This window comes from Ailuropoda melanoleuca, chromosome 1, assembly GCF_002007445.2.
Source record: "Ailuropoda melanoleuca isolate Jingjing chromosome 1, ASM200744v2, whole genome shotgun sequence".
NCBI classification, from domain to species: domain Eukaryota; kingdom Metazoa; phylum Chordata; class Mammalia; order Carnivora; family Ursidae; genus Ailuropoda; species Ailuropoda melanoleuca.
Genome location: NC_048218.1, coordinates 78,691,651 through 78,719,036, shown reverse-complemented (window position 1 = coordinate 78,719,036; position 27,386 = coordinate 78,691,651). Strand labels below are relative to the sequence as shown.

The window sequence follows — 27,386 nt, the reverse complement described above, 5'->3', positions numbered from 1 at the left end:
TCTTAAACATCAAATGTATTAACTATTCTTAAAATGTGTATACAGGAATGCTTATATGTATGTGTGAATTTATGGACATATTTGTGTTTTCTTGAAAGGGGTGTTTGTACTCAGGCCCCCTGTTACTGCATCATCATGGAATACTGTGCTCACGGACAACTCTACGAGGTTTTGCGAGCTGGCAGGAAGATCACACCTCGATTGCTGGTGGACTGGTCCACGGGAATTGCAAGTGGAATGAATTATTTGCACCTCCATAAAATTATTCATCGTGATCTCAAATCACCTAAGTGAGTTTCAGAGCTCATTTTTCAGCTATTTTGTTTTATTGCTTTAAATAAGGGAATTTTATCAAGCACGGTTCAAGTTTTCAAACATCATACTTTCAGTTCAGTTTAAATCGGTACAGCGGGTAATTCTGTTGGTGTGTTTTTTGGATTATTGTTGACCAGCTTACTTACCTATGTGGCAGATAGCTCTCAGCACCTGACACTAGTTTTCCTTTTGTGTTGCTTTTTAATTGTGCAGCTGTGAAGCCAGATTCATTATGAACTGAAGTATTCACTCTCCATCATCCCCAGTAATTACTGCCAAACTTTCCCACCTGAAGGCTTGATTTGTTGTATTAAAAACTGAGTTTCAGAAATGCATACAATAGGATAAAAATGGATGAATGAGAGACTGAGGCAAAGAGAAAATAAGAACATTAGAACTAAAGCTTGCTTACAAAAGGTTTGCACAAGATTCTGTACAGTTGTTAGAGGTAGACTGTAGATTCGGCTCTGACCTTCCTAGAGTCTAAGCAAAGAAAGAAAGAAATAGTTACAAGGTTTCACAGTGTCCATAAGGTCATATAAACTGGCCATTTAAGAGAAGCAGTTGTTTCTAGTGATGTTTTCAAAATGATTCTTTGGCTGTCAGTAACCACTTTAAGAGGAGTGTTTATTCACTTCCCCAAACCACATCAAGGGAACAAAGGAATTGAATAAATGGTGTATTTCATTGTAGCTCCTGTTTTTAAACATAATTTTTTTTATTATTTCTCATCACATTTTAGTTTAGAGCAGCAGAGAGGAATTAATCTTTTTTCAAAAATATGTCATGGTTTATGGTATTTTTTTAATATCCATGATCACATCTGCTTTGATGTTGGCAAAAATTGTGTGGGGGTAGTTGCAACAAGTATCGTTCTTATTTTATGTAAGAGGGGCCCCTGGGTGGCTCAGTCGGTTAAGTGTCCGACTCTCGGTTTCGGCTCAGGTCATGATCTCGGGGCTGTGGGATGGAGCCCTGCGTCAGGCTGCGTGCTGGGCGTGGAGCCTGCTCAAGAGTCTCTCTCTCCCTTTCCCTCTGCCCCACACTCCATCCCTTCTCCCTTCCTACAAAAGAAAGAAAAGAAAAAGAAAAATGAGGGCTCAGAGCCCGACGTCATGGAGCTAGGACTTGAGCCCAGAACTTTTAGGCCAAAAGCCCCTGCCTGCATCCTGCTCATCGTGTGAAGGTGAGGGGTTCACAATGATTTCTGCCTGCTGTCCACGGAAGGTACAAATCAGTCCTGAACTATACACTTCAGAGCAGCTCTCGTTTATCACCCTGGTCCTCAGCAGTGCTTATCTTAGTCGTTAGCTCCCTGAACGGCCCCCTCCTTGCTTTACTTGCAAATAAACTTATTATAGTCTTTATTCCATCTGCTCACATTCTTACACAACATGTTGCTTTTGTCATCCACTACGTACACACAAAAGACACAAAATACTTGCCAAAGACCTCTTTGAATAGTCTCCTTAACCACCTTGTTCCCCTTGAGAATTAACTGTAGAGGAAGAAGTCAGGAAATTCTAGAATGTATAAAATCACACGCTGCTTTCTTTAACTCCTGTCATTTAAAGATTAGGGTAATAAGTTACTCAATAAAACTTTCCCTCTGTTATCAGTACTCCCCTAAAGTTCCGGCAGCCTTGGCCTCTTTGGGTTCAAGCTAACTTTGAGAAGACAAAGATCTGTCTGGCTTGCAGTAAAGAGAGATTTCATTACCTACGTTTAATCTTAGGCTGTGTGACCCCCACTTTGTCTCGGAGAAATCTTCACACAAATTCTAACTGCGTGTGCCCTCTAGTCTCTCCCCATGTCCGTTCCCTCTTTCTATGCCAAGAAGTCTCACAGTGAGCAGCGCAAAGAGGCAGAAGAGGAAGCTTCTAGTGTTTTTCTTTCCAGGAGTTTATCACCTTTTCTGACTTTCAGGGTAAATGATATTATCCGCTCTGAAACTATGTCAGATATCCCATGATACTTAAATCCTTATGCATTTTCACCAAGACTAACACCATTAAATCCAAATTTCCCAAGTATGTAAATTTTACATAGCAGGTGCCAAACTAGCAGTGGGGTGTGGGTGAAGGTATTCTGTAGCGGTTGTAAGCAGAGCCATTTGGTAACTAGAGAGCCGTGTGACACTGGCAGGGAGAGGGGCAAATGTGAAGTCCCCGGTTCAGAGAAGGGAGGAGAGAGATTGAGAAGTTTTCTGTTTTCTAGCCACCTCAGTTCTGATATGAATATCAAGCCTTCTTCTTAAGAAAAATAGGTCTCGGGGCGCCTGGGTGGCACAGCGGTTAAGCGTCTGCCTTCGGCTCAGGGCGTGATCCCGGCGTTATGGGATCGAGCCCCACGTCAGGCTCCTCTGCTATGAGCCTGCTTCTTCCTCTCCCACTCCCCCTGCTTGTGTTCCCTCTATCGCTGGCTGTCTCTATCTCTGTCAAATAAAGAAATAAAATCTTTAAAAAAAAAAAAAGAAAAGAAAAATAGGTCTCTATATCATTAAGCCTCTGAAACCCTAACTCAGTAACATTCTGAAGTTCTAAACAGGTTATTTCAAGTGAATTCAGTCTAGTTTGTAAGTATATTAATATTGTGGATTTGACTGGTACCAGATTGTATTCATCTTCAAGGCTAGAAAAGCAATTTTCCCCAGGTCACATTTCAGATAAATACCCTGAAAAGGCAAACATGACTTGTGTGGAATTTACTTCAGCCTAAATTTTTTTCAGCTTTTGCATATCAACATTGGTCGAATTCCAGCATGCTTATTAGCCTTTTTATGTAAAAATCCCTAGTGTCATGGTCCCATGTGTGATTTTAGTTGACATCATTTAAACAGTGGTTTTAAAAGAAGTGTTATTTTTAGTGGTTTGTCTGAGACTGGCAAGGGTGGAAACCAATATTTATTGAGCATGGGTGTTTTACATCTCTTATCTTCTTTAATTCAAGTGAAAATTCTATGAGGCCTTTATTATGGGCCCATCAGTCCTTATCGAAAACTCTTGGAGGATTTCGGAAAGGAAACATAGTGCATTACCTCACACCCTGAGCAAAGTCTAGAACAGCACTCTATCATGAGCCACAGATGAATAACCTGAGTTTTCTTGATATAGATGAGAAAATATCTATACACCGTATTCAGAGTTTTCTGCACGTTGGAATCGTGGGTAAGATTACTGGGACCTGAGTTGTCTCCATCTTACGATGAGAAAATTGGCTTAGAACAATCAGGTAGCTTTTCAGCGGTCACAGAGTTAGCAAGTGTTGGAGGCAGGATGAGACCAGGTGGAGAAAGCCCACGGTGCTGTGCGGCCTCATGCGTGTGAGCGATGCCCTGGCTAGCGTATCACTAATGCCCCCATGTATTGGAATTCACAGTTCCAATTCCACAAGGTAGGAGGCAGCACGCGCAGTTGCCAATTACAGCCGTGATTTGTATTAGTACTAATGATCTGGATGTCTCTTTATTTCTTTTTAAAGTGTTTTGGTGACTCACACAGATGCGGTAAAGATTTCAGATTTTGGCACATCTAAGGAGCTCAGTGACAAAAGTACCAAGATGTCCTTCGCCGGCACCGTTGCCTGGATGGCCCCAGAGGTGATACGCAATGAACCTGTCTCTGAAAAAGTCGATATATGGTGAGCGCTGCCATCCGTCCCGACGAGAAAGCCTTTCCCCCTTCACCCTATGAGTCCTTTCCTCCTCCAACACTTCTCCTTTTCCAAAATATTCTTTAGTGTTACTCACTGCTGGTTGATTTCAGCCTCCTATTATCTAAGGTACTACTCAGGGTCGTGATGCGAGTGCTGAGGAGGATTGAGAGGGGAATTAGGGTGAATGTCTATCATCAGTTTTGGAGACCTTCACAGAATATGCCGAACTTTCTGGAAAATGGAAAGTTTACTTTAAAGAAGCATCTAGTATAGAAGTCTTTGGGAAATATATTACATAATTCTTACCTTCTTAATAAAATACATTAAACAAAGTTTACCTAGTCTTGGTGCCTCAGACCATCACTGTGTACATCAGTGATATACTTTGCTGTGATACGGTTATGTGCTTTAGAGCTATTTGAAGTGTAGAATAGGGCTGTTTGCCCTTTCAGTAAATATTCCCTATGAGCTATGCTTTTTTTATTTTTTGTCCTTTTAAAAATCTTTATCAGCTTTTCCTTTGAGATTACGAGTCTTTACTGCTAATGGTCTATTTCACTGTAGTCACTTCTTCCATCCTTAAAACCGGCTACTAAAAACTTTTAGGCTTTGGGGCGCCTGGGTAGCGCAGTCGTTAGGCGTCTGCCTTCGGCTCAGGGCATGATCCCAGCGTTTCGGGATCAAGTCCCACATCGGGCTCCTCTGCTGGGAGCCTGCTTCTTCCTCTCCCACTCCCCCTGCTTGTGTTCCCTCTCTCGCTGGCTGTCTCTCTCTGTCAAATAAATAAATAAACTCTTTAAAAAAAATAAAAAATAATAAAAAATAAAAACTTTTAGGCTTAAAACCAAAGTAATAACATACGTTGGAATTACATGTAAACCAGAGTAAGATAAAGTAGAAATATGGGATCATTTGTAATTTGGGTAATTATCACCAACATGTCCTCCTTTGGGATTATACCAATTACGTTCCCAAAAGAAATGGATAAGTGATTTCTCAGTCTCACCAACAAAATGTGCTAACTTTCTGGATTTTTGCCAGCCGTCTAGGTAACACATGGTATCTTGGGTGCAGTTTTAATGTGCGCTCCCCTTCTTATAACTTATAAGTTAGGTTGTATGTTTTTTCATATTTTTTACAAACCATTTGTAATTTCTTATTTGTGAACTATTCTGACCTTTTGCTAAGCTCTCTGATCTTGATTCTTATTAATTTATAAGAGGTTATAAGAGATAAGATTCTTATTAATATATAATATAATTTATATATTAAGGGGATTAGCCTTTTGTGTGTATGAATTATGGATACTTTACACGTTTTGTTATTTTGTTTATGATGGAGTTCTTTCTCCATGCTAGATTTTGGGTTTTTTTAAAATGCAATTTAACTGATCAATCTCTCCATTTGTGGCTTTTGGATTTCATAATTTGGAAGCTTTCACCACTCTAAGATTAGTAAAAAGAAAAAAATTTCCCATGTGTTCCATGTGTTCCATGGGTTTATGGTTTCTTTTTTTTTTTCACATTTGAATTTTTGATTCATTTGGAATGTATCTTGATGTAAGATGAGCTATAGATTTAATTTCCCCCCCAGTTGTCCCAACAGCATTTACTGACTAGTCAGTGTTCCCGCACTGGTTTGGGATATCACTTCTATCATATACTCAAGTCCTATATATATTTGGCCTATCTATGGATTTCTGCTCCCTTCCATTAGTCTTGTTGTCCATTCACACACCACAGTTAATTGCCAAGCCTTATGGTACGTCTTAATATCAAGCAGTGTGGGTTACCCCTCATTGAGTTTCTTTTTCAGAGTTTTCCTGGCTGTTTCTGTTCTTCTTATGGCAGTATTAGAATTTTGAAACTGGATGTATATTTGATTAAACACGAATAAAGAACTAAAATACAAACCAGTCTTTCCGCACTGTCTTTGGTACCTGTTCCCGGTACCACTGTAGGTCTTTCGGAGTGGTGCTTTGGGAGCTGCTGACAGGAGAGATTCCTTACAAAGATGTAGACTCTTCAGCCATAATTTGGGGTGTTGGAAGCAATAGCCTACACCTTCCAGTTCCTTCCACTTGCCCTGATGGATTCAAAATCCTTATGAAACAGACATGGTAAGCAATCTATTTCTCCCAAGATTCTCTTTTACCTTCTTCCTCAAAACCACATTCAAAATTTCTGTGAAACTGCAGGGAAGCCTCCAATATGGATTTGGAGCGAATCACCTGGTTCAAGCCCGGGAGACTTGGAGTTATTGATAAATAAAGACCTCGGCACATCCTGAAATAGTAGGCCTTCATAAATGATAGCTATTATGACTTCCCTAGTCCTAAGGGACTATGATGATCAAACAGGTCACTGATTCTAGAGATTTCCATTGTATCATTACGGTATCTCCTGATTACATTTTCCTTTTGCTCTTCAGCATGTGAGCACGGCCTGAGATATAGCCATGCATGGAGCCAAAAATATTTTTTATAAAGTAGAATAAAATCTTTATCGTCGTGGACACAGACTCTGCAATGAACAAGCTGTCTTTTTTAACTTGCAGGCAGAGTAAACCTCGCAACCGGCCTTCTTTCCGGCAGACGCTCATGCATTTAGACATTGCCTCCGCAGACGTTCTTGCCACCCCACAAGAAACCTACTTCAAGTCTCAGGTAAGTCTGGAAACTTGCTCCCCATGTAGTGAGCACACAGCCAGGGAACTCTGGATGAGGAAGAGGAACTCTTAGAACCATTCTGATCCTTATAACAATTCTAGAGCTCTAGTCGTTGTGAAGCAATAACTATGATACCTTACACATGGGAAGTTTTGGAGTTTTTTGAAGACTTAAGATATATCATTATCTCATTGGAAAGGAACATGTGTCAGAATGTCGTCCTCAGAGTGGTGAAATTGTTGAAGAAAAAAGAGGAATAAATTTGAATTAGAATTACTGCTGACCAGGGAGCCTGGCTGGCTCAATGGGTAGAGCATGCGACTCTTTATCTAGTAGTTGTGAGTTCGAGCCCATGTTGGGTGTAGAGATTACTTAAATTAAAAAAAAAAAAACTTAAAGAAAAGAATTACTGCCAACCTTCATGAAAGGATTGCTTCCCTTGAGGGAGAAAAATCTAAAGTACAGAGGAAGGAAGTTAAGTACCAGAGAGAGCCAGGATAAAATTAAGCCCAGAAAGAAAACCTTTCTTCTATGTGTCACCTATTAGCACCAGATAAAATGTAATGTAATGTCTCTGTTAGCCTTTACTGTCTTAGAGACCATTCCAGATTTATGACTTAAAACATTTAGATAAACTCCTTTAGAACTATTAAAAGCATTGCGTATCTGTTTCAATACCTGTTAAGTATGGGGCACAGGAAAAGCAATCTGTCCAATCTCTGTATTAGTGTTCAGAAAAAGGCTGAGGCCCTTTCGTGAAATGAAAGAGAATAATAGTAAGTACTTTCTAGGGAATCTTTCAAGCTTTATGCTACAGTTGCAATTACAACTTTGCTTCCTTTACCATAGAAGTATACGTAGCATGGTTTGGAAAAGCAGTTTTTGGTGAGAGTACTAAAGTCACAAGCCACTGAGACAGGAGAACTGTACGTACTTGGAAAACTTCAGACTGGAAACAGATTTTGCTTGAATGCTCCCAGACTGTCACTTCTGAAGCCAGTGGCACGTCTTCTGAGGACCCACCATGTGCAAAGCACCATGTAGGGCAACCAAGCGCCCACATCCAGTACCCGGGTTTGCACAAACTACTGTTTACCGATACAGGCAGCAGGAAAATTGAACTCAGAAAAGTTTCTTTTGGAGCAAGAATATGAAGGGGAGAAGAAGGGGAAGGAAAGGAAGGGGAAAATGTCCCACTGGACATCTTTTAATATTAATTCTTCCACATGTTTCTCCCAACATAAAATTTTACCTCTCCTTATATAGCCCCAAGTCTGCTATGCTTGCTAGTTCCTAGGATTATTTTAGGTATTTACAAGCTGGTTTGTCTCTGGGTCTGAAATTCAGACTCTCTCTGGCTACTGATAAAGTATTTATGAACTAGCTACTGAAGTACTAAGAAAAGCAACAGACTTGCATCTAACGCTTGTCCTATGATCTTGGATAAGCCACTAAAATTCTCTAAACCTCAGCATACTCATCTAAACCGTGAAGATGGTCATCTCTTCTCTTTCTCATGGGGTCGTAGCTAGGATCAAATGAGAAGATAAAAATGCAACGGTATTGGACACTAAAGAGCTGCTCGATTGTAAGATGTTATTCACTGGCCACGAAGCTACAGAAATGAAGCGTCCTTCAGGCCGTCACATTCTGGTGAACTCCTGAGACGGACGAGGTGGCAGTTGGGGAACCCCTCAGCACGGTGTTTTGCCTCGACGCCACTCCGACGGGGAAGGAGCCGGCTGTTGAGCACCGGGTTGTGCGCTCCTGCAGCTGGCTCGTCCCTGCGGCTTCCCCTCCTCCTGCCTGCTGACAGAGCCCGGTCCGCATCAGTTACCCGGCACCGGTGCTTAGCCACGGGTCTCCGCTGTCCACCAGAACTGTCCATCGGGAGCACCGTCGGGCTGCCGGGATCCCGGCTGGCCCCTCCTGAGAGTAGCTGCTTCCGCTGGCATCCGTAGCGCAGCAACCCATTTCGCTACGGTACTCCACTCTGCCAAAGCTACTGCTTCGCTCCCACGCAGTAACCTGTTTCTCCAAGTGCGCAACTATTGTTCCTGAAATTCAACTGCATTTGATATTAGTCTTTTTTTCTTTCTTTTTTTTTTTTTTTTTTTTTTTTTTTTTTTTTTTTTTTTTTTTTTTTGGTGAGCCCTACGCCCGACGTGGGGCTTGAACTCCCAACCCTGAGATCAAGAGTCGCATGCTCTGCTGACCCAGCCAGCCAGGCGCCCCGGCATGAGCTATTAGTTGTTAGAAAACATTTTAGCCGAGTCCCAGATCCGCACTGCTGGGTGGGCCTTGTGCCCAGCTTCTAAGCTCTCCCCCATGCTCTGCCTTTGCACCATTCTGGTTCCCTTTTGAGTACCACTGTACCACTGCGATCACCCAGAAATTTGGGGGCTGGGAATTGCAGACACACGAAGTTCATTATAGGGACGGACTGTGCTCCTTAAGAGTCATCTCATCCTGGGGCCCCCGGCTGGCTCAGTTGGAAGGGCGTGTAACTCTTGATCTCAGGGTCATGAGTTTGAGCCCCATGTGGGGTGGAGAGATTACTTAAACAAATTTTTTAAACTTAAGAAAAAAAAAAAACCAATTTCATCACGAGAAGTAGGTCCTTAGGCAGAGGCTGGACACTCAGCCTGGAAGGCAGTAAAGAGGACTCCTGGGCCAGTCAAGGGTTGGACTTAATGACCTCTTAAGTCTTTTCTGACTCAGAATATCTGATTTCCTGCTACTTAGCCCCCTAACATCCTGCTTCTCTATTCCTCCAGCTAGGCTGGAACTGGCTCCACTTCTTTTTTTTCCTTCTTAAAAATTGTGGTAAAATATGAATAATACAAACTTTGCCATCTTAACCATTTTGAAGTGTGCGATTCAGTAGCATTAATTAAATTCACAACATTATGAAATTGTCACTGTTATTTCCAAAATTCTCATCACCCCATTAAGCAATCATTTCCCATTCCCTCCTCCTCTTGGCCCCTGGTAATCTCTGTTCTACTTTCTGTCTCTATGAATTTACCTGTTCATAACAGGTAACTGGAAGTCCGAAGAAGACGGAAAACCTTTTAAGTGGGATGGCCTTTCCCAGGCCTTATCTAGGACATAAAAAGGATCCCATTAATGGTAATAACCCATGTTTCACTTGGGATTTTTCCCTTACCTGCTTACCCCCCTTGTGAAGCACCCCCTAGTCCCTCCCTTCACCCCCCCACATGCATTTGGGGTGATCCCCAGTGAAGAGTGGGGATCTCAGTAACCTCATAGTAACATCTGTTCTGCTTTCCACGGACTGGCCAGACAGCAGTTTCCTGCCTAGTATCTGCTAGATACGACTTTATAGGTGCACTCTGTTTTCTGCTGCAAGACCATAGGCCCAGCTGGCCTCCATTGGATGCCGCCATATCCTAAGGCACTGCCCTCACCCACCAGGAGCTGCCATTTCCTGCTGTAACTAAAGTTCTGGACTTATCAAGAGTCCAAAGCTGCACATTGTTCTATTTACACAATGAACTGTTCCTTTCTCTGTTGAGTTACACTTGGTTACAGAGCAGTGCTGGTGACGGCCCAGTGTTTTACAGATATTTTCATGAAACATTGGGAAATGCTCCTCCATCCTAAGAGGGTGGCTTTGTTATAGGTCAGGCTCATGCAGGATTCCTCCTTCTCTCACACCATATTTTCTCTCAGAGGCATCTCAGTCTCTGTGCAAACTGGCTTCCAGCCTCCCTACCTTCCCTCTCTTCAGATATGCCCAGACATGTCTGAACTGAAGATTAAATGCAAATAGGAACTCCTATTAGGTAAAGATTCTAAGCATATGGGGTGGAACTCCAAAATTAACATCGACCAGTAACACCATAGCTTTGGGGAAAATACATTATTAATCAGGACCTGGGGTTTTCCCACACATCCTGTTCCCTCTTCATGGTGGGGGGGAGGGGACTTCTTTTTGGAAATCTACTTTTTTAATAGGTTTCAATCTTCAAAGGGTTCTCTTTAAATTTCCATTCCCATAAGCTAGCTATCAGGAGGTTTATTTCCTCAAGAATTTCAAGAATAGAAAGAAAGAAAGAAAGAAAGAAAGAAAGAAAGAAAGAAAGAAAGAAAGAAAGAGAGAGAGAGAGAGAAAGAAAGAAAGAAAGAAAGAAAGAAAGAAAGAAAGAAAGAAAGAAAAAGAAAAAGAAAGAAAGAAAAAAAGAATCTGTTCTGTGACATCTGATTCCTGACCACCAGAGGGAGCTAGTCTGTTCCTGGTCCCTTCTTTAGGTATTGTACTGGTGTGTACTGATACGTTTTTGCATAAAAGAGGACACTTCAAGGCCCAGACCTGGTGCTCTCCCTTACCTTTCTTGGTCTAACAACTCTTGATTGTAAATCTTAGGCTTCTTAAAGCTCAGGTATTCTCCTTCAGACTTTGATCTGATGATGGCAAGAACAGCATTACTGGAGGCTCAATCAAACTTGCATTTATTGCTTAATACTGTCAAAGACTGTTACCAAACAATGGGCAGTGCATTCTGGATCTGAGTTTCTGATGACCTTCACTTTCTGATGACCTTCACTTTCTGATGACATCGTTTGGCAGGTTTGGTCCCCAAAGTCAGCTGACTGACAGAAATCTTTCTCCAATGGTCAGTCAATATGTATATATATATATACATATATATATACACACATATATATACATACACATACATACATATATATATGAAGATCTAGCATATTATAAGCAGATAACCAGGATAATCACTTTCTAAATAATTTCTTTTATGAAAGTAAATGAGAGGGGTGAGAGGGGTGCATGGGTGGCTCAGTTGATTAGGCATCTGCCTTCGGTTCAGGTTTTGATCCCAGGGTCCTGGGATTGAGTCCCATGTCAGGCTCCCTGCTCGAAGGAGAGTCTGTTTCTCCCTCTCCCTCTGCCTGCCACTCCCCCTGCTTGTACTCTCTCTCTGTGTCAAATAAATAAAATCTTTAAAAAAAAAAAAAAAAGTAAATGAGAAACAGCAAATTTGGGGAGAAATCTTCAGCAATTTCGCAAGTACTTAAGCATAACTTCTTCCATGATCTAAAGAAATAACTTACACGTGAATCTCAAGGTGATGGAATAACTCCGGAGGAAGAATATACAGAACATTTAGTTATACATCCAGCCTTGACTGGAAAGTATCTTAATCTCATTAGCTTCTTGGGATTGTAGTTTACATGGAATTTGAGGAAACATCTCCTTTAGCTGCTTTCTAGAAACTGCCTGTAGACTATATTCCAGCAGAGGTTTTTCTAGCCCCTGAAATTAGATAAAATTGGCTTGGAATTCCGTGCTTGTGGAAATCCCAGTGTCCTAACATGTCTGTGAATTCCTAGGCGATTTATAATTTCGTGGTCACTCTTGCTCTGCCTTCTTAAGATTTTTGGGCCCCATCCCCGCCATCTTGTGGTTGTTCCTTTATCTTTACCCATCATTGACCCAAACATGAAGTTCAGCACCTTTCCTTGATGTCTAAAAAAATACAAAAACACTCATCCAAAGTCAAGGTGAATATCAGAAACTTTACTAAAGGTTTCAGAAATTGGAAGAGGCTTACATTTTGAATAACTGAAATCACGTATTAGGTATTCATCCCCAGTCTAAAAATCTTGTCAGACTACTAAATTGTTTAGCCATACTTTTTCTCCTCCTATTTCTCTTTTCCTGTTCTTTCCCTCACTCCTCATTTCCTGTAGAATTCCCTCTACTTTTACTCCCAAGTCCTGTTGTTCATGCCCTTTGGGTCTTCTACTCCAAATATTTTTTTCCAAGATATTTTCTTTAAAAAAAAAAGATTTTGTTTATTCATGAGACACAGGGAGAGAGAGGCAGGCAGAGGGAGAGGGAGAAGCAGGCTCCCCGCAGAGCAGGGAGCCTGATGTGGGGCTTGATCCCAGGACCCCGGGATCATGACCAGAGCCAAAGGCAGACACCTAACTGACTGAGCTACCCAGGCGCCCCAAGATACTTTCATCAACAAAACCTAGCAGAAATTCTGGTGCCAATTGTAAACACGATCCTATTCTCACTGGCACGTACTTATCATACCAGATGGTTAGCAGAGCTCCTCTCTCAGCCACCGTCATTTAAAACTGAGCTCTCTTGTTCCAGAGGTGATGGCCAGTATGCCAGCTGTGATATTTCTGGTGGCCAGTATGGCAAGGAAACTGGAAAAGAGATGGCATCCCATGTTGGACTACATACAGAAAATGAGGTGATGGTGTGTGAAGCAGGGGGGTGCAGATACAGGAGCGTGAGCTCTTATGCTAGCCACTAATATTTATTGAACATTTATTCTCTAAGGCTCTACAGTAAAAGCTTGCAGGGAAGACCATCTTACACCTGCTCCTATGGTTACATCGGACTGAAACTCCTGGAGTACTAACAAAGTCTAATTTGTCCTCACCCAGGCTGAATGGAGAGAAGAGGTGAAAAAACACTTTGAGAAGATCAAAAGTGAGGGAACTTGTATACACCGATTAGATGAAGAACTGATTCGGAGGCGCAGAGAAGAGCTCAGGTGGGCTGCTTTCTCCCCCACCTCGTCTTATCCCCAGATCTTCAGATACTGGCGGGAACTCACTTTGTGAATCACCATTTCACCTTCTACACACATTTCACCTCTGCTACTTACTGTTAATTCTCTGTAAAGGTTGCCCCAAAAGTTAGCCCTCCTTTATCCCACTGTCCTGTCCTCTCCCTGCAGCCTTGTAGTCCTCATTTATTATATCTCTGCCGCCAGCGCCCCTAGAGCCATGCTCTTTCTTCATTCAGTGCCTGTCCTAGCTGACATGATAGACAGCGCTTTATAAGATGTAGTTGCTGGTCTCAAGATGCTTATGATGGATTAAGGGGTGTAGCCACCGACACCGCCGTACGAGGCAGGATCTGTGCCATAGATAAGTATGGGGTTGGGGGTCAGCCTTAATTGCATATTTCCATGAACATGAGTGTATTATACTGTATTCTTATTAAGGTATTGTCAGTGCTACACAGACAAAGGGTACACGTTATGCACAAATCACAATCAGATATTTATCTGTGCCCCCCTCTGGCCATTCTGTATGGCTGGATGTGGCCCCTAAGGATAAACCAAGTGAAAGCTTGGATTTCCCACCTCCCACTCCATTGTCCAAGTCACTACATCAGACAGGGGATCCCTTAGATTTAGACGGCCCTCAGACAAATGCTTTTGAGAGAAACCATCCTGGTTCTAATTCATTAGAGCTGTTCTTTGTTCTCCCCCAAGGTAGTCAGCTTCGCTGATCCTCTCTTTTCTTTGGTAGGCATGCTCTGGATATCCGTGAACACTATGAGAGAAAACTTGAGCGGGCTAATAATTTATACATGGAACTGAGTGCCATCATGCTGCAGCTAGAAATGCGGGAGAAGGAGCTCATTAAGTATGTATCCAGACTTCTGTCTGTCCTTCCCGAGTTGGGTCTATCAGTCAGCCCAAATGTAGTGTTCTGCCATGTTGCTACTACTCACAGCTAAAATGGCAGATACTTTATTCATTTACCCAGCATTCCTTAAGGGATGTGCTGTGCCCAGTGAAGTTTCAGTTGAGTGGAGTTGCTGCCGAGCTTCTTATAAAGGAACGTGCGCTTGACCAGCATTGGCAACGTCACCCCGCCGAGTGGCTCCGAGAAGGGGTCCTCATCTCAACAAAAGCTTGGCGTGGGTGAGGGGGAGCTTTTTGCCTCCTGGGGAAGTAAGGTGGCTGATGAAAGTGGCTTAAGGGATTCTTGACAATGACAGGAAACCCCGGTGGTCCTGACCAAAACAACAACAGAAAATAAGTAGGTCTTCTGCCATCGCACTGTGTCTCTCATGAGGTACGTTGGGGGAGGGAGGGTCAGCCCCCCCAGTGCACCAGAGAGTGGAAGAGCACGGTGAAGTCAGATTAGTTGATTTGAGCATCTTTTTTTTTTCCTTTTTAACCTGAATAGTAGCGTTGTTATTTAAATAATGTATATCTGTTAAGGGTGACCAGAATCTGAGCGGCATTAGCCTGTGAAAACATCCTGCCCATCTTTTCTGTCTGCAGCGACTAAGCTGTGGCTTTTCCTTTCATTCTGCAGACGTGAGCAAGCAGTGGAAAAGAAGTATCCTGGAACCTACAAACGACACCCCGTCCGTCCAATAATCCACCCCAACGCCATGGAGAAACTCATGAAGAGGAAAGGCGCACCTCATAAATCTGGGATGCAGACCAAACGGTGAGACACCTGTGCCAACCTGACACTCAGAGAAATAGGAAAATATCCCCCAAAATATATTATCCCATGACGGTGTGTCCGCTCTGTAACTCATCATGGGCACACTTGCCTCTAGATAAAACAGAGTAGGACGGGGAGAGAATGTGTCATGAACCCTAGGGATCTAGGTTATTCTCGGGGACCTATATATTTATTGTCTTAGCATGGGATAGGGAACAGAGAAATAAACTGAGGGCCAGCAGACGTGGATTCAAATCCCGGCTCTGCCTGTTATTATAAGCTGTATGATGTGGGCCATGTCACTTGACCTCTTTCAGCCCCATGGGTAAAATTGCATAATGATCACACGAGATTTTTTTTTCTTTTTTTGACCCCAGTGCACAGAACTGGGTTAATCATAATTCCTGTTTTATGCAACATTGGTCCATGTGTGTTCCACTTTTACTTATTCATTTAGTTAGCTCTTTTTACTAATGTAAAAAGTGCCTATAAATCCACCACCAAAAACAAAAGCAGGGGCTTTGATAATTACCTATACCTAACCATGTGGGGCCCCTCATTGTATTCCTGCATGGGGTTTCTGTGAAGTTAAATAAGAGAAATGCGAAAGCACCTTACAAATCACAGGTGCTAAAAAATGAGTTTTTGAATAGTTACAAAAAAAAAAAAAGATTGCCCTTTCCTCTTTCCTCTAATTACATTTTCCTTTTACTAGTTTAATCTTAGAATGTTCTTCCTGTCAGTTTTTATGATCAGGCTCTACTAGATGCCCATTCCTTCCAAAAAATGGAGAGTGGATTCTGTTCTAGCCAAGTTAATGTAAAGGAAAGAAATGTCCCTATACCTGCGGTGTAGACCCAATGGTCTACTGAAAAATGCAGTAAGAACAAAGGTAATGACAAAATGCAAACCAAGAATGTATTTTAAGGCTTTCAGAATGGTAGCCATTCTGAATATGGCCATTCTACCATAGCATGACTACTATAAATCCAAACTACTAAAGAGTAATTACATGGATTAATTCCAGTTTTGCTTTTACTTATCACCCCTGATCACCTTCTAGTCAAGTTCTGAGAAATTGCAGATGGCACCTGGCAAAACCCTGTGAGGATCCCCATACCTCTTTCTTTTAATGTCTTAACTGGAGACAGAGTTCACCTGCGGGCTTCTCCCTGCATTCTGCTACAGTTAAAACTAAGAGCTTTGGAGGAGAAAATAGTACTGTTTCATTTTTCAAAATATGAGCTCAGGTTCACTTTTAATGTTGCCTATGAGGAATATGTTTAGAGGAGTTTGCCACCGCCAGCAGATGGTAATGGACAAGCTGACTGAACTCACCCAGGAAGACAGCCTGGAATGGGTCTTTGAGCTGCAAAGCCTTCTGCTATCAGTTGATTAGCCCTGGAGCAATGTCAGTTTCCGATTATTTGGATAGTCCAATGATTAAGTCAGAAGTCCAGTGCCTGGGAGATTAGAGAGGAAAAACTGTCCACCATTCTTTGGCCTAGATGTCAGTGTGGGTTCAGTTGGGGACTAGAAAGAAGTTCAATTATGGGTCCACCAAGCCTGTTACAAGTGAGTATAGTCCAATACAGTAGTCTAAATACCTCATAACAAGGAGAGGATTGGAATGGGGAAGAACTACTCCTTAATGTCAAAAGACCTGGGTTCAAGTTAGGAGTTCTGCTGTTTACTTCCTCTGTGATGGACACAAGCCAGCTAACCTCTCGGATCCCTCAGTGCCCTTATCTGTAAAATGAATATTGGAAAAATGAATAGTAGGAAGCAAGTGTTTTATCTATTGTAAAGTGCTTTGTCAACTGTGAAGTGCTGTATCATTGTTACTCTGTGATTTTTGCACTGCCAGGTTCAATAAAAGCAGCCTTCACCTGACTTAGGACACTTTCACCTCAGCTCTCTTCTAGATCCCACCATAGCCAGTCACTGTGTAAGTAGATGCCCCAGACTGGGCCTCAGAGGGCTCTCTTGCCTCAGTAAAAGCCCCAGGACCTCCTCAGTCCACATACTTTCTGTGGCACAGGTGGCCAGCTGACCACAGAACCATGAACCTGAGACAGGAGGACGCTCAGAGCAGCCCAGTACTCTGCCCACCTTATCACATGCCAGTATTACCTGGAACTTCTGTGCTAAGACGAGCCTTTAACTGCTCTCCTGAGAAAGAAGACAAACCCGTCTCCTACAGCCTGATGCTGACTAATTTCCTATGAGCCCTAGCTACTCAAATGTGGTCCTCCATTCAGCATCATGTGAGAGTGTGTTAGAAATGCAGACGCTTGGGCCCCATCCCAGACCTGAGCAACTCAACCATTTTAATAAAGCCCTGTGATTTGTCGGCGCCTTTAAGCTTGTCCTCTGAACCTCCAATAAGCCAGTCTGGGGATTAGGAGAGACTTCTTGTCTGGATTCTGCCAGTAATGTGCTGTGAGACCATGAACCATTTTGGGCTTCCGTTTCCTCATTACACAAGGTAGAGGTGGGACTGTATCTGTGGTTTTCAGGCAAGGTCTGGGACACCCTAGGGCTTGCACAGAGATCTCAGGGATTATTGCAGAAACAGAGAGGGTGAGGAAGGGGAGCCCAGCAGGGAAGGGCTTCTGCTCTCCGCCTCTCCCCAGCTGTCCCACTATATCTGGGTGGGGGAGTTTGAGATATAATTGACATATAACATTAAATTAGTTTCAGGTGTACAACATAACAATTCAATATACATATATATTATGGAATAATTACCACGATAAGTCTAGTTAACATCCATTCATCACCGCAAATAGTTATATATATTTTTCTTGTGATAACTTTCCAGATCTCTTAGAGACTTTCAGATATACAGTGTGGTACAGCTGACTCCTGAACAACACAGGTTCGAACTGCACAGGTCCACTTATATGTGAATTTTTTGCAGTACAATACTATGGGTGTTTTTTCTCTTATGATTTTCTGAACATTTTCTTTTCTCTAGCTTCCTTTAAGAATACAGTATATATTATATATAATAGACAAAATATGTATTAATCGACTGTTTATGTTATCAGTGAGGCAGCTGGTCAACAGTAGGCTATTTTTAAGTTTTTTAGGGTCAAAAGTTATACCTGGATTTTTGACTGTGCACATTATTCAAGGGTCAACTGTATTATTAACTATAGTCTCCATGCTGTACATTACATCCTAGGACTTAGATGTTTTATAACTGCAAGTTTGTATCTTTTGACCCTCTTCCTTCATTTCACCCATTCCCCCATCCCCCACCTCTGGCAACCACCAGTCTGTTCTCTTACTAAATCTATTTTATATACTGAGTTTCTCATAATTGATTTGAGGAAAGGATTCTGTTGTTAAAAAAAAAAAAGTCAGGTCCTCCAGCTCTGTAATCTGAAGATCTGTGTCTGTTTGGTCCCAAAGAAGGAGGGAAGTAGTGGCGCTATCTGGTATCCTCGCGTCTCTGCCCGTACCAGTCCATCGCTTCAGAAAGCATTGACTGCTTGCCTGTGCACCCTGAAATCAGTGCGTGTGAGGTGTACCTTCGAGCTCTGGCTCACTCTTGCACATGATCTGCATGACCAGCCCAGTGAGCACTCGAAAACAGGGCTAGGAGAAGAGCCAGGACCCTGCCAGGCCACTCCTCACAAGCCCTTCTCTTGCTGGCTCTGTCCAACCTCCTAGGCTCTATACTGTTTCCCCCTCCTCAGTCCCCACCCCTTTCCCCCCTTCCTTAAACATGTTTGAATACTGAGTGTGAGCAAGGCTCCCTGCTAGTGTCCTTCCCATACACAGATGGATGGACCTAGTCCCAGACCTCAAGGAGACCATGTCTAGACCAAAGTCCCTGAACTTAGCCTCTTGCCTAAGTAACCTGAGGTTTCCCTCTCTTGTGCCAGACCTGTGTGATTTGTGATCTTCTGTGGAATCTATCTAGATCCATCATCAGACAGATTTCTGATCGTGGTCAAACCCTTGTTCTGCCTTGGCATGTTGGCACCAGGCTGATAGCTGAGGTTATAAGGAAGAGATCAAGAAACCTGTAGGGTAGAATTAGAATTTAAAGGGGGATGGGTACCTCAGCTAGTAAGGCACAGAAGAAACTCCAGAAGGAATGAAGGAAATCCTCTATAGTGGACATCCAGGTTGTTTCTAATTTTCTGCTGTGTTAAACTATAGTCCATAACATAACGTCTTCAGACATACATCTTCGTGCACATCTGTGATCTGCATTGGATAAATCCCTGCATACGTGACTGCTGTTTCAAAGGGTGTGTGTATTTTAAGGTTTGGGTTACATTTCCCCAAACATGAATGTGTTTTCATATGTTCAAAACGAAATCTTCTCTTTCCTCCCAGGCCAGATCTGTTGAGATCCGAAGGTATCCCCAGTATGGAGGTGGCTCCCGCTGCGTCCCCTTTGTCCGGAAGTCCCAAAACGTCCACCTCAAGCAGCAAGAGCCGGTATCGGAGCAAACCACGCCACCGCCGAGGGAATAGCAGAGGCAGCCATAGTGACTTTGCCGGGATCTTGAAAAACCAGCCAGCCCAGGAAAATCCACCCCATCCCACTTATCTACACGACGCTCAGCCCCAGTACCCTTCTCCCCATCACCACCATCCTCTGCAGCAGCAGTACCAGCAAACCCCTCCTGCCACGTCTCAGAGTCACCATCCCAGGCTCAATATGCACGGACAGGACATTGCAACGTGCGCCAACAACCTGCGGTATTTTGGCCCTGCAGCAGCCCTGCGGAGCCCACTCAGCAACCATGCTCAGAGACAGATGCCTGGCTCCAGCCCTGACCTCATCTCCACGGCCATGGCAGCAGACTGCTGGAGAAGCTCTGAGCCGGACCAGGGCCCGGCTGGCCCGTGGGGCTGTTGTCAGGCTGACCCTTATGACCCCTGCCTCCAGTGCAGGCCAGAACAGTGTGGGTCCTTAGACATACCCTCTGCTGAGCCGGTGGGTAGGAGTCCCGACCTTTTCAAGTCACCAGCACATAATCCCCTCTCGGAAGATGCCCAAGGTTCTGAGAAAATGGAAGAAAATGAATTCAAAGGCCGTAGGTCTGCGTCATCCCTTGGCATTCCTCATCACATCACCCCCCCAATGCTACCTCGAAACACAAGGCCCCTGCAAAAGGTAAGCTGTAATGCCAGCAGCAGCTTCATGGAATGTCTGAGCCTGGCATGTGGTGCACATGAGAAAACCTGCATCACGTGTCCATTTTGTAAAGGGAAGAGATGACAAAAGCATAAACAGAAGTTGCTTTGACTTTCAGTACTCTCTTGCCACGCTGCTTAAGTGATAGATTAGAGACTGCGCTTTGGGAACTGCTGAACCAGAGGACTGATTCAAATATATCTAACTTAGAAAATAGATAAATAACCATATACTAGGGATACGTAATCAAAATTAGAATTACCCTAGCCTAGTCCTGATGGATGTTGCAAGAAGGAAGGATCCCATTATAAAACAAGTTTGAAAAACATAGTATTCTCTGTCCTCTCTTGGGGATTCCTACTGCACATCAACAAATCCTAGGCTTTAAAAAATCATACAGTTCCTTGTTTAATCTAGCCTTTCCCTCACCTATTTGGCCATACTGGCTTTAAAAATAACATCTTACTAATATCCCATAGATCTAGCTTTCTTCACAAGATATTTTGGATGGGTGCCTGGCTGGCTCAGTTAGTGGAGCATGTGACTTTCAAGCTTGGGGTCATGAGTTCAAGCCCCACGTTGGGTGAGGAGCCTACTTAAGAAAAAATAAAATATTTGTAAAAACCAATGTATTTTGGAAAACTGCCTTTATTAATAACCATCATGACCCAGTGAGGTCTCCATCACTGAAACCTGTTCCTCTCCTCCTCACGCACTGGCTGCCTAGGTTTTATGAGCTTGGAGGCAATCTGCTATAGTAGTTAAGAGTATGAACCTGGGAGCCAGAGAGATCAGAGTTTAAAGCAAGGCTCTTTCACTTAGAACCTCTATGAACATTGGTGTCCTTGTCTATAAATGGGGTGCATAGTGGACCCTGCCATATTGGTTGATGTGAAGATTAAATCAGTTAATACATAAAAAGCATTTAGAACAAGGCCTGGCACGTAACAACCTTCCAAAAATGTTACCTCATCCGGCTAATGAGTTAAATATAAGATTATGTATGAAAAGTGTTTAGCACAGCACAAACACCCACTCAGTTCTCAGCATTGCTTCATCTCATCAGCATTCATCAGGAGTGAGTTGAAGGAATGAAAGGGTCTAAAATGTAAATGAGTATGTTTCAGTCAATTAGACGTTTAAAAGAAGTAGGGGCGCCTGGGTGGCACAGTTGTTAGGAGTCTGTCTTCGGCTCAGGGCGTGACCCCGGCGTTGTGGGATCGAGCCCCACATCAGGCTCCTCCGCTGGAAGCCTGCTTCTTCCTCTCCCACTCCGTGCTTGTGTTCCCTCTCTCACTGGCTGTCTCTCTGTCAAATAAATAAATAAAATCTTAAAAAAAAATAAAAAATAAAAAATAATAAAAGAAGTTGACATACCTGTCGGAATGGCTAGAATCAAAAAGACAAGAAATAACAAGTTGGAGAGGATGTGGAGAAAAGGGAACTTGTGTGCACTGTTGGTGGGAATGCAAACTGGTGCAGCCACTGTGGAAAACAGTATGGAGGTTCCTCAAAAAATTAAAAATAGAAATACCATGTGATCCTGAAATTTCACTTCTGGGTATTTACCCAAAGAAAACAAAAGAACTAATTAGAAAAAATATATGCACCCCTGTGTTTATTACAGTATTGTTTACAATGGCCAAGATATGGAAACAGCCTAGGTATCCATCAATGGATGAATGGATCGAGAAGATGTGGGGTGTGTGTATGTGTGTGTGTACATACATACATAAATGCATATATACAATGGGATATACTCAGCCATAAAAAAAGAATAAAATCTTGCCATTCATGACAACATGGATGGACCTATAGGGTATTACGCTAAGTGAAATAAGTCAGACAGAAAAAGACAAATACCATATCATGTGGACTTACATGTGGACTCTGACAAACAAATGAACAAAAAGCCAGAAATAGAGTCATAAATATGGAGAACAAATTAGTGGTTGCCAAAGGGGAGGGGGGGTGGGGGAATGGATGAAATAGGTAAAGGGGATTAAGAGGTTCAAACTCCCAGTTCCAAAATAACTCACAAGGGGTGACGAGAAAAGCCTGGGGAATTTAGTCAATAATGTTGTAATAACTTTGTAAGATGATAGACAATAGCTGTATTTATTTTGGCAAGCGTAGCCTAATATATACAATTGTTGAATCACTATGTTACACATCTGAAACTAATACAATATTGTAAATCAACCATACTTCAATTTTTTAAAAAAGTTGTGGCTCAGAGCTACTGACTCAGAACTGCATTTCTTCCCCCACATACATTGTTGCTGCTGACAAAGCATTCCCAGAGATTAAATTGTGTTTTGGGTGGTGAATTTGAGTTAATTTGATCTCTGCTCCCCCACCCCTATGTGGCCAGTGACGTATTTTTTTTGGTAACAACTTTATTGAGATATAACTCATATACCATAAAGTTCTCCCATTAAATGTACCACTCAGTTCTTTTCTTCACTGTTATCAGCAATTTTAGAATATTTTCATCATCCTAAAAAGAAACCCTGTACCCTTTAGCAGTCACCCCAGTCTGCTCCCGAGTAACATGTATCTTTGAACCATTCTGATGCCATTTTGATGCATTCTGTGGGCTGGCAGGCCAGGGAGCGCACACCCTATACATTTGGCCTCATTGGAACAGTACTCCCACAGGGCAGTTCAACTTCTCTTGAATGAGATCCACTTCCACAGTGCCTCGGATAAATGCTCATCTTGGCAGTCAGTATAACCCCATGCCTGTCCTTTCTACTCAAAAAAGCATATCAGAATACAAATGGGTAAGAGTAATGGTATATTAAAACTGACTTTATTTTTTTTTAAAGATTTTATTTATTTATTTGACAGAGATAGAGACAGCCAGCGAGAGAGGGAACACAAGCAGGGGGAGTGGGAGAGGAAGAAGCAGGCTCATAGCAGAGGAGCCTGATGTGGGGCTCGATCCCACAACGCAGGGATCACGCCCTGAGCTGAAGGCAGACGCTTAACCGCTGTGCCACCCAAGCGCCCCTAAAACTGACTTTAAAAGTAAATTATCCTCAACCTTTGGTACAGTTGCTTTGACCCAATTACCCTCCTCACAATGGATGGTAGTAATCCAGTGCATCATGATTCTGTGGGTAAGGACAGTTGATTTTAAGTGTGCTTGTTCTTATGTTCTCGAAGAGAGATGGACTCTTCCCTGTGAAGGAAGATCATCTCCTCAGACAAGACACTTATGCAGCCTTCCAGATTAACCACAGAGCCCTGGCAACCATGAGGCCTCATATGTCCCAACCGGAGCTCCCTTATCCTTACCAACATGCTGACTCCATAATGCACTAAGCACCTGTTTTGTATTCACATTGGAATGAGAAATACTATACAAGATGTGGTTTGACCCTCAAATAATGTATGCCTTAGTAGTGCAAATGAGCGTAGTAACTATAATATTAGTGAAAAGGTGATTGGTACAGAGAAGGGGAAAAGTAGTTGTTGGGTTTTTAAAGAACTGAAAGATCACTTCTTGGTGGAGTCCCTGTGTCAGGGCCTGGACCATGAATGACAAGGATTACAAGAGACTGCCCCCCAATCCAAGACCTTCTCTCTAATTTCCCCTCCCCATTACTTACCTTGGATAGTCTCATGGAGTCCTTATCTACTGGAGGGCAAAACTCACATTTACTCAGTTCTGTGTGTCTTCCAGCACCTAGTATAGACCCTGTCATCATAGACAACGAGGAAAGGTTGCTGAATGAATGAATGAAAATACATACGTTTATTTTTTTTAAAGAGTTTATTTGAGAGAGAGAGCACAAGTGGGGGAGGGACAAAGGGAGAGGGAGAGAGAATCTCAAGGAGACTCCCCGCTGAGCAGAGAGCCCACCATGGGGCTCAATCCCAGGACCCTGGGATCATGACCTGAGCCGAAGGTTGACGCTTAACCAGCTGAGCCACCCAGGTGCCCCTGAAAATATATATGTTTAAAGATGACACTCAGAAAACTGCTTTTCAGTGCCTTTTGATTATAATTAAATCTTTACAAGGAGTGTGTGTGTGTGTGTGTGTATGAGAGAGAGACACACACAGATTGATATAAAACTCTTTCTCCGGGGCGCCTGGGTGGCACAGCAGTTGGGCGTCTGCCTTCAGCTCAGGGCGTGATCCCGGCGTTGTGGGATCGAGCCCCACATCAGGCTCCTCTGCTATGAGCCTACTTCTTCCTCTCCCACTCCCCCTGCTTGTGTTCCCTCTCTCGCTGGCTGTCTCTGTCTCTGTCAAATAAATAAATAAAATCTTTAATAAACAAAACAAAACTCTTTCTCCTTGTTCTCCTCAGAGTGGCGATGACTCCTCAGAAGAGGAAGAAGGAGAAGTAGATAGTGAAGTTGAATTTCCACGAAGACAGAGGTAAAACCAACAAACATATGTCCTGCTTTCATTGGAATGGGGGAAATCCTGAGTTTGCCTACCTCCCGTTCAGTCACAGGTCACCTTCAAACAACCACCTTATATGGAGATTCAAATTCACCATTCCTATTTTCCCGTTGCCACATTTTGGCTGCTCAGTATACACAGCAGATCCTAGTTCATCAGAATTCATTTCTTAGGAACTTCAAGATAAGGAGCATAAATATGGATTCAAGGTTACAATTGAGAATGGAGTGGGCATTTTGAGAGATGACCAGGCTATTTTGTGGATAATCTGATGGGTTTCTGGCGAACCTCCCTGTATTAGTCTCTCCAGCTGCTATAACAAAATACCACAGGCTGAGTGGCTTAAATAATGGAAATTTATCTTTCACAATTCTGGAGGCTGGACGTCCAAGATCAGGGTTCCTGGTGAGGACACTCTTCCTAGCTTGCAGACAGCAATATTCTTGCTGTGTCCTTAGAGGGCTGGTGGGGCGGGGGTGCTACGGAAGAGAGGGGGTGCAGAAGGGAAGGGAACAGAAGAGATCTTCCTCTTATTAGGTCACAGGCCCATGGGATTATGGCTCCACCCTTATGATCTCACTTGACCTTAATTACCTCCTAAGAGCCTATCTCCAGATTCAGTAACACTAGGGGTAGGGCTTCAACATATGAATTGGGGTGGGGGGTGGACACAATTCAGTCCATAGCTCTCTCCATGCCTTTGGATATTATGCCTCAAATTAAGTATAATTAATTAGGTTTAGTCATCCTTCAGCTCAGCCTTAAAAATAGCTTCCTGCCTAGCCAGAAAGAATAATTTTGCTGTTAGGATTAAATTTAAGAAGGACCACATCCCCCAACTTCTAGAAGAAGAGCTGCCTTTATGTAGGAGTAGGGAAGCTAGTTTTCCTCCAAGAAAGCCTTTTCTGAGATTACATGTTCTGTTCTTGAAGAGTAAGGCTCTAAGAACCCCCCCAGGAAGGCTTGTGTACCTACCCAGAAACAGGAATTCTCTGCAAACCAAGGGACTCCTTTGGTAAATTCTATTCTGGGTCCCCACACTGCCCAAAAATGAGATCTGTTCTCTTCCCCACATTGCTCTTGCTACCGTATTGTCTCCTTGGTTTCTCCTACACAGTGAGATTGGATCCAAGTAAATGTCTTTTCATTCTCTGAACTCACTCTACTGACATCACAGTTACATTACTTCCAGCCTTGTTCCCATGACACACCATGAACTCAGCCCACGTCATGGCTTCCTCCCATTTTTAGCTGCAAATTATATTTATGTTTTTCCTGCATGATTTTGCTTTTCATATTACAACATTTTTCTCCCTTTCTGTTATCAGCCTTGAGATGTTGTGTGAATCCTACTTTAATTTCCCTTTCCCACATGGGCTCTTTTCAGGTGTCCTTGATTCCCCCTTCCCCCAAACTTAGCCTATCACCCGGTCTGGTCGCTGGCAAGCCTCAGATCATATGCCATCAAAATCACTTCGTACTAAGAGATATAGAATGATCAGACGATGACAGAGGGAAAAGGCAGTCTTCTTTTTATTATTTGTTCTGTTTTGAAACCAATGTAAGCTCACAGCATTCTTATTTACTAGTCTACTTATGAACAATGGGAAAGAAATGAGCTTTTGCAAATTCTTCCTCCCGCTGCCCCCACAGATTTGGCCTCATCTGAGCTAAACTCATGTGTTAACTGGAATGAGCCATTAGCCGAATGAATGTTCCTTCCAAGCTCATTCCCACCGGGGGTCAGCTGACAGGGCGAAGGCTCTCAGCCTTCCGGGGCCGCCATGCAGCTGGGGTCGAGAGAGGGGTAGAGAATGACGTGGAGCGGGCTCTGAGTAGACCCAGCCCAAGCGGCAGCTCTGCCTTCTCTGGTGGTGTGGCCTGGAACAAGTCACTCTCCGGCTCTGGCTCCAGTTTTATGGTCCGAGAAATGAGTTAGACCTTAGAAGCTCCTAGGCCGCCTTACCTGTAAGTAGCCGGGAGGTCTGCGTAAGCGGGAGAACAGCTGCACGTCGTGCGTGCGTGCGCATGCGCGTGGCCATCAGCCCGGCTGAGCTCTGCACGGGCCGGTTGTAGCCGTCAGCTTTGCGGGATAGTTTTAGCCACATCACCATACAAACCAAACGAAAAGGGAGACTCACGTTTTCTTCTCTTCTTTAAAATTAAAGAGTACCCATCTATCTGTATTCGAACCTCCCTCGGGTCGGGAGACACCCAGGTGACCCCTCAGTGAGGCTATGATTGACAGACAAGGGAGGATCCGCAGTTGAGCCTGTGATTAAGATCCAATGGTTCTTTGTGGTTCTAGGCCCCATCGCTGTATCAGCAGCTGCCAGTCGTATTCAACTTTTAGCTCTGAGAATTTCTCTGTGTCTGACGGAGAGGAGGGAAATACCAGTGACCACTCCAACAGTCCTGATGAGTTAGCGGATAAACTTGAAGACCGCCTGGCGGAGAAGCTAGACGACCTGCTGTCCCAGACGCCAGAGATCCCCATTGAGATATCCTCGCATTCGGATGGGCTCTCTGACAAGGAGTGCGCTGTGCGCCGCGTGAAGACGCAGATGTCTCTGGGCAAGCTGTGTGCAGAGGAACGTGGCTATGAGGTGGGCCTTCTCCCCTTATCGCTGTAGCTCTCTGGGGTTAGAGCATGCCTACGTCCCTAGGGCCTTTGCAAAAATCATTTAGTAGATGAGATAAAACAAGTGTCTGCAAGCAGTAAGTAGCAGCACCAAGTTCCGCAGCGCTCCCTCAACTAAGGGCAGTTCTCCCAGATGAGGCACAAACATTGAACTGCTCAGGCCTTCATTCTAAGATTAGGTCCAAACATGACCTCCTCCTGACCCCATCTCATTCCTCCATGTCCTCACTGTCCCCTGGATGATGCCCTTATAGCACAGGGGA

The 27,386-nt window shown here is 43.4% G+C and overlaps 1 protein-coding gene across 4 annotated transcripts in view; it reads left to right on the top strand.

Moving 5' to 3' along the window:
• Window positions 1–27,386, top strand: part of MAP3K13 (mitogen-activated protein kinase kinase kinase 13) — a 135,532-nt gene that overhangs the window by 103,785 nt on the left and 4,361 nt on the right. For all 4 annotated transcript variants that reach the window (XM_034661699.1, XM_034661689.1, XM_034661704.1 and 1 more), the window contains 10 exons: window positions 99–290; window positions 3,796–3,954; window positions 5,930–6,088; window positions 6,526–6,634; window positions 13,085–13,194; window positions 13,961–14,077; window positions 14,759–14,896; window positions 19,253–20,039; window positions 24,385–24,455; window positions 26,791–27,088. In XM_034661699.1, coding sequence (XP_034517590.1) covers window positions 99–290; window positions 3,796–3,954; window positions 5,930–6,088; window positions 6,526–6,634; window positions 13,085–13,194; window positions 13,961–14,077; window positions 14,759–14,896; window positions 19,253–20,039; window positions 24,385–24,455; window positions 26,791–27,088 — 2,140 coding nt within the window. The remainder of the gene's footprint in view (window positions 1–98; window positions 291–3,795; window positions 3,955–5,929; window positions 6,089–6,525; window positions 6,635–13,084; window positions 13,195–13,960; window positions 14,078–14,758; window positions 14,897–19,252; window positions 20,040–24,384; window positions 24,456–26,790; window positions 27,089–27,386) is intronic.